The sequence below is a fragment of the Hypanus sabinus genome, chromosome 7 (genome assembly GCF_030144855.1).
Source record: "Hypanus sabinus isolate sHypSab1 chromosome 7, sHypSab1.hap1, whole genome shotgun sequence".
In the NCBI taxonomy this organism is placed as follows: domain Eukaryota; kingdom Metazoa; phylum Chordata; class Chondrichthyes; order Myliobatiformes; family Dasyatidae; genus Hypanus; species Hypanus sabinus.
In genome coordinates, this window is record NC_082712.1 from 36,412,537 (window position 1) to 36,424,970 (window position 12,434).

The 12,434-nt window shown below is 40.3% G+C and overlaps 1 protein-coding gene across 1 annotated transcript in view; it reads left to right on the plus strand.

The window, feature by feature from the left end:
- Window positions 1-857: 857 nt before the first annotated feature.
- tbca (tubulin cofactor a) overlaps window positions 858-12,434 on the plus strand; it is an 81,790-nt gene continuing 70,213 nt past the window's right edge. The window contains exon 1 of the mRNA XM_059974484.1: window positions 858-1,018. Within this exon, the coding sequence (XP_059830467.1) occupies window positions 966-1,018 (53 nt within the window). The 5' untranslated portion in view covers window positions 858-965. The remainder of the gene's footprint in view (window positions 1,019-12,434) is intronic.

Genomic DNA, 12,434 nt, shown 5'->3' on the forward strand with positions numbered 1-12,434 from the left:
ATGGTCAATTAAACCAATACTCCCTGCCTACACAATGTCCATATCCTTCATTGTCCTCACATTTATGTGCTTATGTAAATGTCCCTTAAACGTCCCCAATATATCAACCTCCACCACCATCCCTGGCATCTACGGCTCTATGTAAAAAAAAAACGTCTCGTAAATAAATCTCCTTTGAAATCACCCCCTCACCCTAAATACATGACCTTTAGCATTAGGCATCTCCACCCTGGGGGGAAAATTTCCCCTTATCCAGCACTTTACCTTTTCCACTTATCACCTTCTAGTTTCTTCCTTCATCCCCCTCCTCACGCACCTGGATGACCTATCACCTTCCTTGTACCCCTTCTTTTCTGGTCCTGACCCAATATGTCGACTGTCCGGAGATGCTGTTTGACTTGCTGAATTCCTCCAGCATTTTGTGTTTGTTGCTCTCAGTTTGTTTTGTAGTTTTCACTTAGGATATTTATTACGAAAGTGTGGCACATCTGTAAAAGAGAGTAAACAGTCGAGGTTTCAGATCGAGAAACTTCTTCAGGACTGGAAAGGAAATGGACTTCTACCTGGCCTGCTGAGTTCCTCCAGCATTTTTGAGTGTGTTGCTTTGGATCTCCGTCATCTGCAGCTTTCTCGTTATTTGTGACTCTACTATAAAGTGTGGATTTAACCACATAACCTTTTGACTCAGAGAACTAAGCCGGGATGGAAGGTTGATAGATACATAAAGCAAAATAAAAGAACGCTGATAAAGTTAAACGAAGACTGGTTTGCCTCTGAAACTTGGGTCCAATGCATAGATGGGAAGCGCCATCAATGTAACAATCCGCTGTTTCTCCACGGCTGCCGAGGCAGAGCAGGGCGCATGCGCGACCGTCTCGCCGGGTTGCTAGGTGGCGACAGTTCAGCGTGAGACGCGGGTATTTTTCTGGTCACATTTGGTAACCGTTTATAACAGGAACACAAGTATGGCGGATCCCAGGACAAGGCAGATCAAAATCAAAACCGGTGTGGTGAAGCGGTAAGTTGAAACGTTACTAAGGCTGTAGGAGTTGTGTGGTGGGCTGGGGAGGCGAACCGGGGCCTGTTCGCTTTCGGGCTGCAGTAACTGGAGCCTGAGGCCTGGGACGCAAGTTGCTGATTCACGCCTGCTGCCGTTTGTTTAGAGTGAAATTTTATTAGTGCTTCTTTACTGAAAGAGACAATGTGGGTCCCTACCTGGTTGGCCGGGATTTGTTGAGTTCTCCATGTTTGGAATGCAACTAAAATGAATGGAACACATTGTACTGACGTTGGTGCAGGCAATGCACCCAGTATTCCATCTTCCAACTAATTTCAAAAGTCATGTTTTTTTAGTGTTCATCAAAAATATAGTTCGATTCAAGCATTTAAACCAAAGTAAGAAAGACTTGCCCTTTATATGAACCCTCTAAATCCTATTTGGCCACTGAAAGCATTTTTATATTAAGTAGGTAATTTTAAAAATGATGATCATTGTTTATTATGTTTGTGTAATAAACTCCCAGCAATTCGAATGTCACTGTGAACTGATAATTTATTTCAGTGATATATATCCCAGAACACTGTTCTTACAAAGTAATGGGGTGGTTGTCAGTTTAATGCTCATTGAAGATCAGCTTTATTCATAATATACATCTATATACATTTACACGTATTAGGAATTTGCTGCGGTGTGTCGGCATGACATGCAACATAAAACAACAAACAATTATAAGAGTAAAGAATTATATAAAAGTAAACTTGGAGGTTAAAATATTGCTATGGAATAAAATTTGCAGAGGTGCATCATGTACTTATAATGGAAACAGCAGTATACATCTGATTGTCTAACAATGTGGCTCCCTCCTTCACTGAAGTTTCAGCCTGAAGATTTGTACTTGAGTTTGTTAACTAGAGCATGAACCTACAAGCTTCTTACTTTGGGGTGATAATTAAAATCAAAAAATAGCTTTGGCTTTTTTTTGTGTAGTTTTAGTGCAGACGTACTTTACATCAACTAGCCTTTTATTTAATATATTTTGGGCCCTTTGAAGTGTATTTTGACATATTTGAAGGTGTGTTTAGGATTAATCTTTTTTGCTTTTTCTTCAACTATTGCTATTATTCCTTGCCATTTGCCTCATTTTGAGGAAAAGTCTTTTCTTTTTAAATTAAGATTAAGTCTTTTATTGTTTTTGAATATGCCCAAACTGATTGTGGAGTTGAAGCTGACCAGTTTATTATTTATTGTATTGCCTGCACTGTTTTGTGCAGTTTATGCAGTCCTGGGTAGGTCTGTAGTCTAGTTGTTTATGTTTTTTACATAGTTTAGTCTAGTTTTTGTTCTGTGTCATGTAACATCATGATCTTGGAAAAAAGTCTCATTTTTACTATGTACTGTACATAGCAGTTATGGTCAAAATGACAATAAAAGTGACGACTTGAGAAAACTACATTGTTTCAGCACATAGCCTGAAGATTTAAATTTAGTTAAATGTATCTTTTAGTTAGCAATAGTCTTGAATGTTCTTGGGAATCTTGGCTCTTGAGACAGGCAAATGCATCAAGCCTGAAATGCGACACATGATGGCAAATAAAGTGGAATAAATGTAAACTGCAAACCTAGAAATTTCTTTAAAAATTAGAAAATGACAGTAAATATTAAGGCCACTTCTGAGAGGAAGAATTGGTGTGTCATCTTTGAGTGTTTCATAAACTATCCCTTGATTATTGAGCCCATTCCTCCTTGCAACCATATGGAATGAGTCTCATACAATAATGAGATGGATCCTACACCCCTCTTGAGTCTACACCGACCATTAAATGCCTTTTTACATATCTGTGCTAACCCCATTTTGTACTCTACATTTTCATCAACTCTCCCTAGATTATACCACTCCAACACACTGGGGGAATTTACACAGGCCGATACCCAACCCAAATTAAACCAACAGTTTGACCGGCCACTTCTGACTTCATAATTTTGTTGGACTCGGATTCAGTTTATTTGCTCAATTGTATCATGCCTTTCTTATCTATGATTTCACTTTTGCACATATCCTTGTTTACTTTCTCTAGTTCAGCTCTGTGTCATCCATTGTCATAGTACATGTCAAGTGCCATTCACTAAAGTAACTAAATTAGCCTTTCCACTAACTTTTGTGCAAGACCTCAGTTTTAAAATTTGCTTTCTTCTTTTCAGTTGTCTTTCCTCCAATCTGTAATCTGTGTTACCTCAGTTTTATAATCTTCAAGGATATTTGGACTATAATTCCAGCCAGTTAGTTATCAAATAATTTAATCCCACTGTTACTGGTTTTTGTGCCTCCAGCTACAAAATCCACAAGATCTACATTTCTCTTTTTTTAAACATATTTGCCTTTCTCTTTCTTTTCCTCTTTTAAGACTTCTTGACAATAGTCTTGTAGCACTTTTGGAAGTTTTGACCATGTTAGATGTGCTGTTTGAAATGGTTTTTAATATTGCCTAGCCGCAAGTGTGTAAATCAATAAAAATGGAAAATAATTGGTATAGGTATGAGGAATTTTATAGGATATAAAATACAATGTTGGTGTGGATTGAGGAAAAAAAAATGAACCCAAAGGATATCTGTATTTATATATAAAAAGAATGTTACTTCATAGAGCTGTCGTTTCCTTATGTAATTTCTGGTTTCTTTGGTCAATTACGGTCATACTATGAACTGCAGTTCTTGTCACTGAGAGCTATCTACACAGTGTTTATTTGTCATGATTTTAATCAGGTTCCCTTACAACTTCCTCTTTTCCCACCAGACCACCTAGGACATTTATCCAAGTTGGGTCTTTTATCCCTGGAATCATTCAACTATTTATCTGTAAGACTCCAAGATTTTGTTTAAGGTGTGCCTCATAGAACTGGAAGCTATTAATATTCCCAATTGATGAAACCAGTGTTGTATAGTCACCATGACTTCAAAGATCAAAATAAATTATCAGAGTGCATAGTTTGTTACCATATACTACCTTGAGATTTATTTTCTTGTGGTACATTTACTAGGATGTTACCTGGGTTTCAGCACTTAAGTTACAGAGAAAGGTTGAACAAGTTAGGTCTCTATTCATTGGAGCGTAGAAGGTTGAGGGGGGATTTGATCGAGGTATTTAAAATTTTGAGAGGGATAGATAGAGTTGACGTGAATAGGCTGTTTCCATTGAGGGTAGGGGAGATTCAAACGAGAGGACATGATTTGAGAATTAGGGGGCAGAAGTTTAAGGGAAACACGAGGGGGTATTTCTTTACTCAGAGAGTGATAGCTGTGTGGAATGAGCTTCCTGTAGAAGTAGTAGAGGCCAGTTCAGTTGTGTCATTTAAGGTAAAATTGGATAGGTATATGGACAAGAAAGGAGTGGAGGGTTATGGGCTGAGTTCGGGTAGGTGGGACTAGGTGAGATTAAGAGTTTGGCACGGACTAGGAGGGCCGAGATGGCCTGTTTCCGTGCTGTGATTGTTATATGGTACATCTTTGCTTCTATTTATAAAGCCCAGAATATCAATTTAAACTTTTTTTTTTCTTGCTCTATTTTCAATTTGCATTCATAAACACAGATGTATCCCAATCAGTTTTTAGAATTTGACCTCAGATTTATATTCATACTGAAGTGTGGATTTTGCACAATTGTGTATACACCCTATCCTTGTTATATGCATCTTCAGACAATGTGCATTCACAGTTATGCGAGGAATCTATTTCTACTGTCTCCTTATATGCATCCAAAACTCAGTTATGCGAAGAGCACTGCTTTCCCGCCAATACAAGTCACGTGCGATGCCTCACAGTCTCACTGTTGGGATGAGAAACACCACTTTCCCACCAATACAAGTCAGGTGCGTGCACCTCACAATCTCACTCCTGGCAGTCTTGCATTTGTTTTGGCAAGGTGTGGATGTGCGATCTTGCACTCTTAAACTTTTGTTGGCTTTTCCTACGGTGCAGTGATTTTGTGCTTGAAATATTTAACTATGCCTCCTCATCCGATGTCATGTCCTGGGCTGGCAGAGAAGTGCTTTAACACTTGAAAAAAGTTGGAAATTATAAACAGCGTGCAATCAGGTGAAGATAACACAGCTCTGGGACGCTACTGCCTGGAACAGGATCTTGCCTTTAAAGTTCTTTTGTTGCTTGACAATGCGCCAGCCCATCCTAAACATTTGGACAGCATTCATCCTAACATAACAGTGCGTTTCCTGCCGCCTAACACAACATCGCTGATTCAACCACTCCACCAAGGTGTGATCCACATTCAAGGTGTATTTTTTTTTATGGCGAACTATCTCACAGATGCTGCAAGCAACAGACGATTTTGAAAATCCCGGGAGTTTACCAACGGTGAGGGAATGGTGGAAGTTGGAACACTTGGCACAAATGGCGATGGACATGGACCCAAGTTTAGAATGGAGTCAGCATTTCCGTCGTTCTCTGCCGTCAACCCTTCTTCCCTACAAGCAAATTTATGCTGAAAAACAAACTGCTGCCAAGCAAACAACCCTCACCACTTTCTTCAAACTGGTGTCATCTCCTGCTGCCGTTCTGTGAGTTTTCCTTCACCCCTTGCTGTGCTCGATGTCTATCTTATCCATGTAAAGCTGCCCGACACCACAACAACCACTCATCTCCCGGAGCAAACACACCTGCCACTGCTGGTGAGTACTTTTCACCCTAGTATGTTAACTTTCTATGATTTATTACATTGAATATTACCTTTAATTGATGAAATATCAAAGGAATGTTGCCTTGTGGTACTGCTTTTGTGTCGTATTGGTATGAAAATGTGAATAACTTACAGATAAAACATTTAGGAAGCCCTCTGGAACGCATCCCTATTTTCTCCATTTAAATAATTATTCACTTTATGCGTTTTTCACATTATGCGTGGACTGTGAGGAACATATCCCCCGCATATAATGAGGATAGGGTGTAGTTCCATTTGTCGTGTCCACAAATTCTACTTGGATGGTTAAATTTCTGGGGAAAAATGCTTTAATGTCCCCACAATTCAGTAGTCCTCCATGTTTTATTTCATCGACAAATTTTGAAAAAGTCTTCTCCACCAAGTTGATGTTATTAATTAAAACAGTGGTGATGGTATTGATGGTTGGCAAACACCTTTGCACATTCTAATTCAAAAATCTAGCTCACTTGACTGTTTTGTTTCACTTGGCCAATTTTCTATCCATGCTACTTTTGCCCCTTTTCTTCCATCAGCTAGAATCTTGATGAGAATCTTCATGTGCATTTTGCTTCTCTTGAGAGGAATAACCAGATTGAAAAGCTTGAGCATATAGACAATAAGAAAGAGGATGTGCTGTAGGTTTTGGAAAGCATCAAGTTGGATAAGTCTCCGGGACCGGACGAGATGTACCCCAGGCTACTGTGGGAGGCGAGGGGGGAGATTGCTGAGCCTCTGGCAATGATCTTTGCATCATCAATGGGGACAGGAGAGATTCCAGAGGATTGGAGGGTTGCAGATGTTGTTCCCTTATTCGAGAAAGAGAGTAGAATTAGCCCAAGAAATTGTAGACCAGTGAGTCTTACTTCAGTGGTTGATAAGTTGATGGAAAAGATACTGAGAGGCAGGGTTTATGAACATAGTCAGCATGGCTTTGGCAAAGGCAGGTCGTGCCTTACGAGCATGATTGAATTTTTTGAGGATGTGACTAAACATATCGATGAAGGTAGAGCAGTAGATGTAGTGTATATGGATTTCAGCAAGGCATTTGATAAGGTACTCCATGCAAGGCTTATTGAGAAAGTAAGGAGGCATGGGATCCAAGGGGACATTGCTTTGTGGATCCAAATTGGCTTGCCCTCAGAAGGCAAAGAGTGGTTGTAGACGGGTCATATTCTGCATGGAGGTCGGTGACCAGTGGTGTGCCTCAGGGATCTGTTCTGGGACCCCATCTCTTTATGATTTTTATAAATGACCTGGATGAGGAAGTGGAGGGATGAGTTAGTAAATTTGCTGATGACACAAAGGTTGGCGGTGTTGTGGGTAGTGTTGAAGGCTGTCAGAGGTTACAACGTGGCATCAATGGGATGCAAAACTGGGCTGAGAAGTGGCAGATGGAGTTGTTATGAGTGATGAACAGACCTGATGGACAATGGGGTGCAGAGTTAACCATTTCCAACCCCCCTCCTGAGAACTATGAACTATTGCTGTTGCTATGCTGTTCATGTGAGAGAGAGATAAAGCCCAGGCAATAACATCTGCTACAGATAAGAGGGGGAGAGAGACTGTTGATTTACTGCATTATGACTCTTCCTGGATTATTTACCTTTCACTACAAGGACTTTACTTCGCTCATTAACATTCCTCAGGAGATGGCAGGAGTGGCCTGATTTGATGGACATGGTCATTCAGAGTTGATGGATAGCTGAGACCCAGTGAGTGGGGATAAAAGACAGGTCTGGAGAGACACCCTTCAGACACACCAGTGGACACTGACTGAGCGTTGGGAACCCACAGAAAGGTGGGGGCTTCGAAGACCGAACCAGGAAATCGGTCAGTAAAGCTCACAGTGTTATAGCAGGGCTGGTGGGGACTTGTGTGTGTCCTCGCTCATGCCAGAGTGATGAGTCCACCACAGAAGAACGGTCTAGCTAAAGACCAGAGGGGTCATAACTGAATGGCCACAACGATACGACGGATTAAGAAAGCCACCGAAGGTTTGCCTGCTGCAGCTGTGTTACCTCTTGCTCGCTCTTCCTCTCTCTCTCTCCAACGATTTCAATACAACAACCATAACTACTTCAGCATTTATGAACTGAACTCTATACTTTCCTATGACAATTCATTTACCCCTAGACATTGATAGAGCTTGTTTATTATTGATTATTATTATTCCTACACTTTTAGGTTTATTAGTGCTAACTTGTTTTATATGTATATTTGCATTTTTGATATTGTATTGTGTAGTTTACTAATAAACACCTTTAGTTTGGTACCACCAGACACCAACGGATTCTTCTTTCTCTGTTGGTCAAACACCCAGTTACGGGGTATGTAACAGAGTTCAACCCAGGTAAATGTGAGGTGGTTCATTTTGGTAAGTCAAGTACAATGGCAGAATATAATGGTAAGACTCTTGGCAATGTGGAGGATCAGAGGGATCTTGGGGTCAGAGTCCATAGGACACTCAAAACTGCTGTGCTGGTTGACTTTGTGGTTAAGAAAGCATATGGTGTGTTGGCCTTCATCAACTGTGGGTTTGAGTTCAAGAGACGAGAGGTAATGTTACAGCTGCACAGGACCCTGGTCAGACCCCGGTTGGAGTACTGTGCTCAGTTCTGGTCACCTAACTACAGGAAGGATGTGGAAACTATAGAAAGGGTGCAGAGGAGATTTACAAGGATGCTGCCTGGATTGGGGAGCATGCCATATGAGAATAGGTTGAGTGAACTTGGCCTTTTCTCCTTGGAGCAGCGGAGAATGAGAGGTGACCTGATGGAGGTGCATAAGATGATGAGAGGCATTGATCGTGTGGGTAGTCAGAGGCTTTTTCCCAGGACTGAAATAGCTAACACAAGAGGGCACAGTCTTAAGGTGCTTGGAAGGAGGTACAGAGGAGATGTCAGGGGTAAGTTTTTTTTATGCAGAGAGTGATGAGCACTTGGAATGGGCTGCCAATGACGGTGGTGGAGGCAGATACAATAGGGTCTTTTAAGAGACTCCTAGATAGGTACATGGAGCTTAGAAAAATAGAGGGCTATGGGTAACCCTAGGTAATTTCTAAATTACGTAAATGTTCAGCACAGCATTGTGGGCCAAAGGGCCTGTATTGTGCTGTAGGTTTTCTGTGTTTCTATGCAAACACCAGGGTATAGTTATCACAGGCAGTTGATCAAATTATTTTGTGGTTACAATAAACTCCTGGAATACAGTACATGCTAGTGTGCAACTAGAATGTTCTGTTACTGGAATATAGTGGTATCTACGTTGCTATTTCATTGGGCAAATTATTTGGATATTGATGCACCATCAATAACTCTGAGACGTGAGTTAAGGTAGGCTTTTATTGGCTGGAAGAAAGCACAAGCAGCAAGTGACCGCCACACAACATCCTGGAGACTGACGAAGGGGCTGTGCCTCCAATCGCCTTTATACTGGGGTCTGTGGGAGGAACCACAGGAGCACTCAGCGGGGGGGGCATGTCCAGACAGGTATATGTAGTTCATCACAGATATAATAATGAGGTGTGATTGTGTCATAAGAAATATAATGATAGGCAATGATTTAAATATTAATTTTCTAATATCTCATTTTAATGTTCTCCTCTGGGGGTGGGGAGCTAACCAGTGAAGCATAGAGGAAATGTTTACGACATTTTGTTTGGGTAAGAACATCTTGGACTATCTAACCAGTGAAGAAAAATTAAAAAGTTTATGAGATTTCATGGGCCTAAGAGTTTCATACATTTAACCAACCTGAAGGACCAGCATATTTCATTAAATTAGAATGTCAGAGAAGTAACATGTCACACATAGGAAGACATGTCGATGTGGTTGCATAGAATGTCTGACAAAAAAAATGTCTGTGAGCTTCACAGTAATGATACTAACCAAGACTTGGTAAGAAGCTGCATAAGGAGATGATATTGGCTTTAAGGGCTTTTGATAAAAGGGGGCAGAGTTGAATGAGGCTTGGAAAGAGAATTGTAGAAAATAGAAGTCAGACAGCTGAGAGAATAAATAAGATGCTGGAAATAACTGGCATGTGCGGCGAGAGAAACAGAGCTGGTATTTTCTTTTGGTGATTGGAATCAATTATTAGCTGGAAACATTTACTCTCTCTCTCTCGATGCTGCCTGACCTGTTGGTTATTATTTCAGATTTCCAGTATTAGCAGGTTTATTTTTGCTTTTCAACAGTTGAAGAACAGGTGCCAGTGGTGGCGCCATTAAAATTGAGGTAAAATGCTAGAATCGGAAAGGAACAAAGAACAAGGAGAACTGGTGCTGTAGGTGGTGGTGGTGGTGGTGGGGGGGGGGGGGGTGCGGTGGTTGCGGATTTGATTTTTAAATCAATATATATCCTGCGAAGGCCATTAAGTGCAAGGATCTTGGATAAGTGGTAGAGTTTTGGATCTTCAAGTTATGGGAATCTAGCCAGTAGAAGGAAATCTTGATAATTCAACAGTATGGTTAAGGGTTCCAGAAGTATGCAGAATCCTGGTTAGATCTATTTAATTTGTGTCATTTACCTGCTCCCTTACTGAGGTTTATAGACTTCACATTAATGTTGATATTGAGGAGGGACTTTATGTTCAGATTACATATCTGCAGAATTCTCATTTTCTTTCCTGTGCCTTTTTGTTTTAAAAGGTCTTGATTAGTGAGTTAATTCAGAGACTGGGTAAAATAATGTATTCACTGAATTAAGAGAAGTTGAAACACATTTTAAATCTTAAACGGTTGTGAGCTGACTTTAAACTAATTTTTAAAAATTGATTGAAAGGCCACAGGTTGTGTCGTAGTTGAGTATAGTTAGGATCAGTTTTCATTGATCAGCAAAGATTTTAGAATCTATATTGTACACACAAGGCAAAAATCTGTCAGCTTGGTGCTAATTTAGGTTGATGGTTTAGTGTTGATTAAACCAAGCTGACACCAATAGATTAGAATAAGCCTAAAACAATTCACAGTGCAATCCTTTTAGTTTATCTCCAACATTCTTTTAACACTCATATTTAAATGTTGTTGGCATACTATAATTGCACATCTGAGCCTTGACTGCAAAAGAACCTTGCATTAATACCAGTGGGGAGGAGAATATATTGATTTATAATACAGAACATTTTGCTATTTGTAGCATTACTGTAAGAAGCAAGTCTTGCTTCCTCCAGTCATTTTGGATATTATTTTATTTCTGCCTGCTTGCAAATGACATGGCCATCATGTCAAGTAATACAGCCAGTATGAAAGATTACAGGTAGTGCAGTATATCAAAAATGCATCCATGAGGTGTTATCTTCAAATAAGCTAGAGTCAAAGAGCTCCAGATGACATTCTTGTAAGTAGCACCAGTCCGTCTTGGAACATCTTACAGTACAATTTGCCTCTCCTACCTTTTACTTCCCAGTAGATCTGTAACCTTTGACGTGGTTAACCATGTAAACCATCTCCATTGTTGTACAGCTGGATTGGACTGCACTCAGTTGAACTCTAGTTTTAACCAAAGCTTCTCTGCTCACTAAAGCCTCAGCTGTGGTGTCTCTAAAAGTTTTATTGATACTGTCCTCTAACTTCTAATGAAGATCTATTCAATGGTAACATAACCTGGTCTACATAGCTACTTTTTTGACTTCTCCATTATCTTTTAATGTTCATAAATTTTGCTGATCTTTTGCTACTCTTACCACTGACTTCAAATCTCTTTAAGATCCCAACCCTCCTTTAGCACTGTACTACTGGGTAGAAATTATGTTCAAATTAATAGAAAGAACAAAATTATTGACAATGATTCTTATCACTAACTTAATTCTCCAGTTACAGATTCCATTCTGATGTAGAACCATACTGCCTGCAACTTGGAATTTAATAGGAGCATCAGACTACAGTTTCCAATAAATCATTAAGAATACATATTTTTATTTCCCTATTTTTTCCTCAAATCTGTCTTTACATCAGCTTTAACGTCTGTTCTCTCTTTCATCCTTGGCCATGTTACCTCCTGGCTAGCTGACTGCTTTTGTCCAGAAGTCTGTCTATGTCCTAACTTGCATCAAGTAAGAAACACGAGATTCTGGAAATGCTGGACATCCAAAGCAACATGCACAAAATGCTGGAAGAACTCAGTGGATTAGGCAGCATCAATGGAAACAAATAAACAGTTGACTTTTTGCACCAAGACCCTTCAGCTGGACTGGAGAAGGAGAAAGAAGCCAAAATAAGAAGGTGGGAGGGATGGGAAGGAATAAAGGCTAGAAAATAATAGGGTAAGCCAGGTGGGTGTGGGGGGGAGGTGCGGAATGAAATAAGAAGCCAGGAGGTGTTGGGTAGAAAAGTTAATGATGGAGAAGGAGGAATCTGGTAGAGAGGAATGTCAGCCATTGGAGAATGGGAAGGAGGAGAGACGTTGGGGGTGGTGATAGGCAAGTGAGTGAAAAGATGTGGCCAGAGTAGGGGAGTGAAAAAAAGAAAGGGTAAAGGGGGAAAATTACTGGAAGTTAGAAAAATCGATGTTCATGCCATCAGGTTGGAGGCTACCCAGATGGAATATGAGGTGTTTTTCCTCCAACCTGAGAATGGTCTCATCAAGGCAGTAGAGGAGGCAATGGGCCAACATGATCTCTCCCTACCATCTTCAATTCCCTAATCTGGCAATTTCTCTTTTCCTCATTATCTTTTTCCCATCGCCATCTCTCCTGTCAGATTCCTTCTTGTCAGCTCTTTGCTTTTTT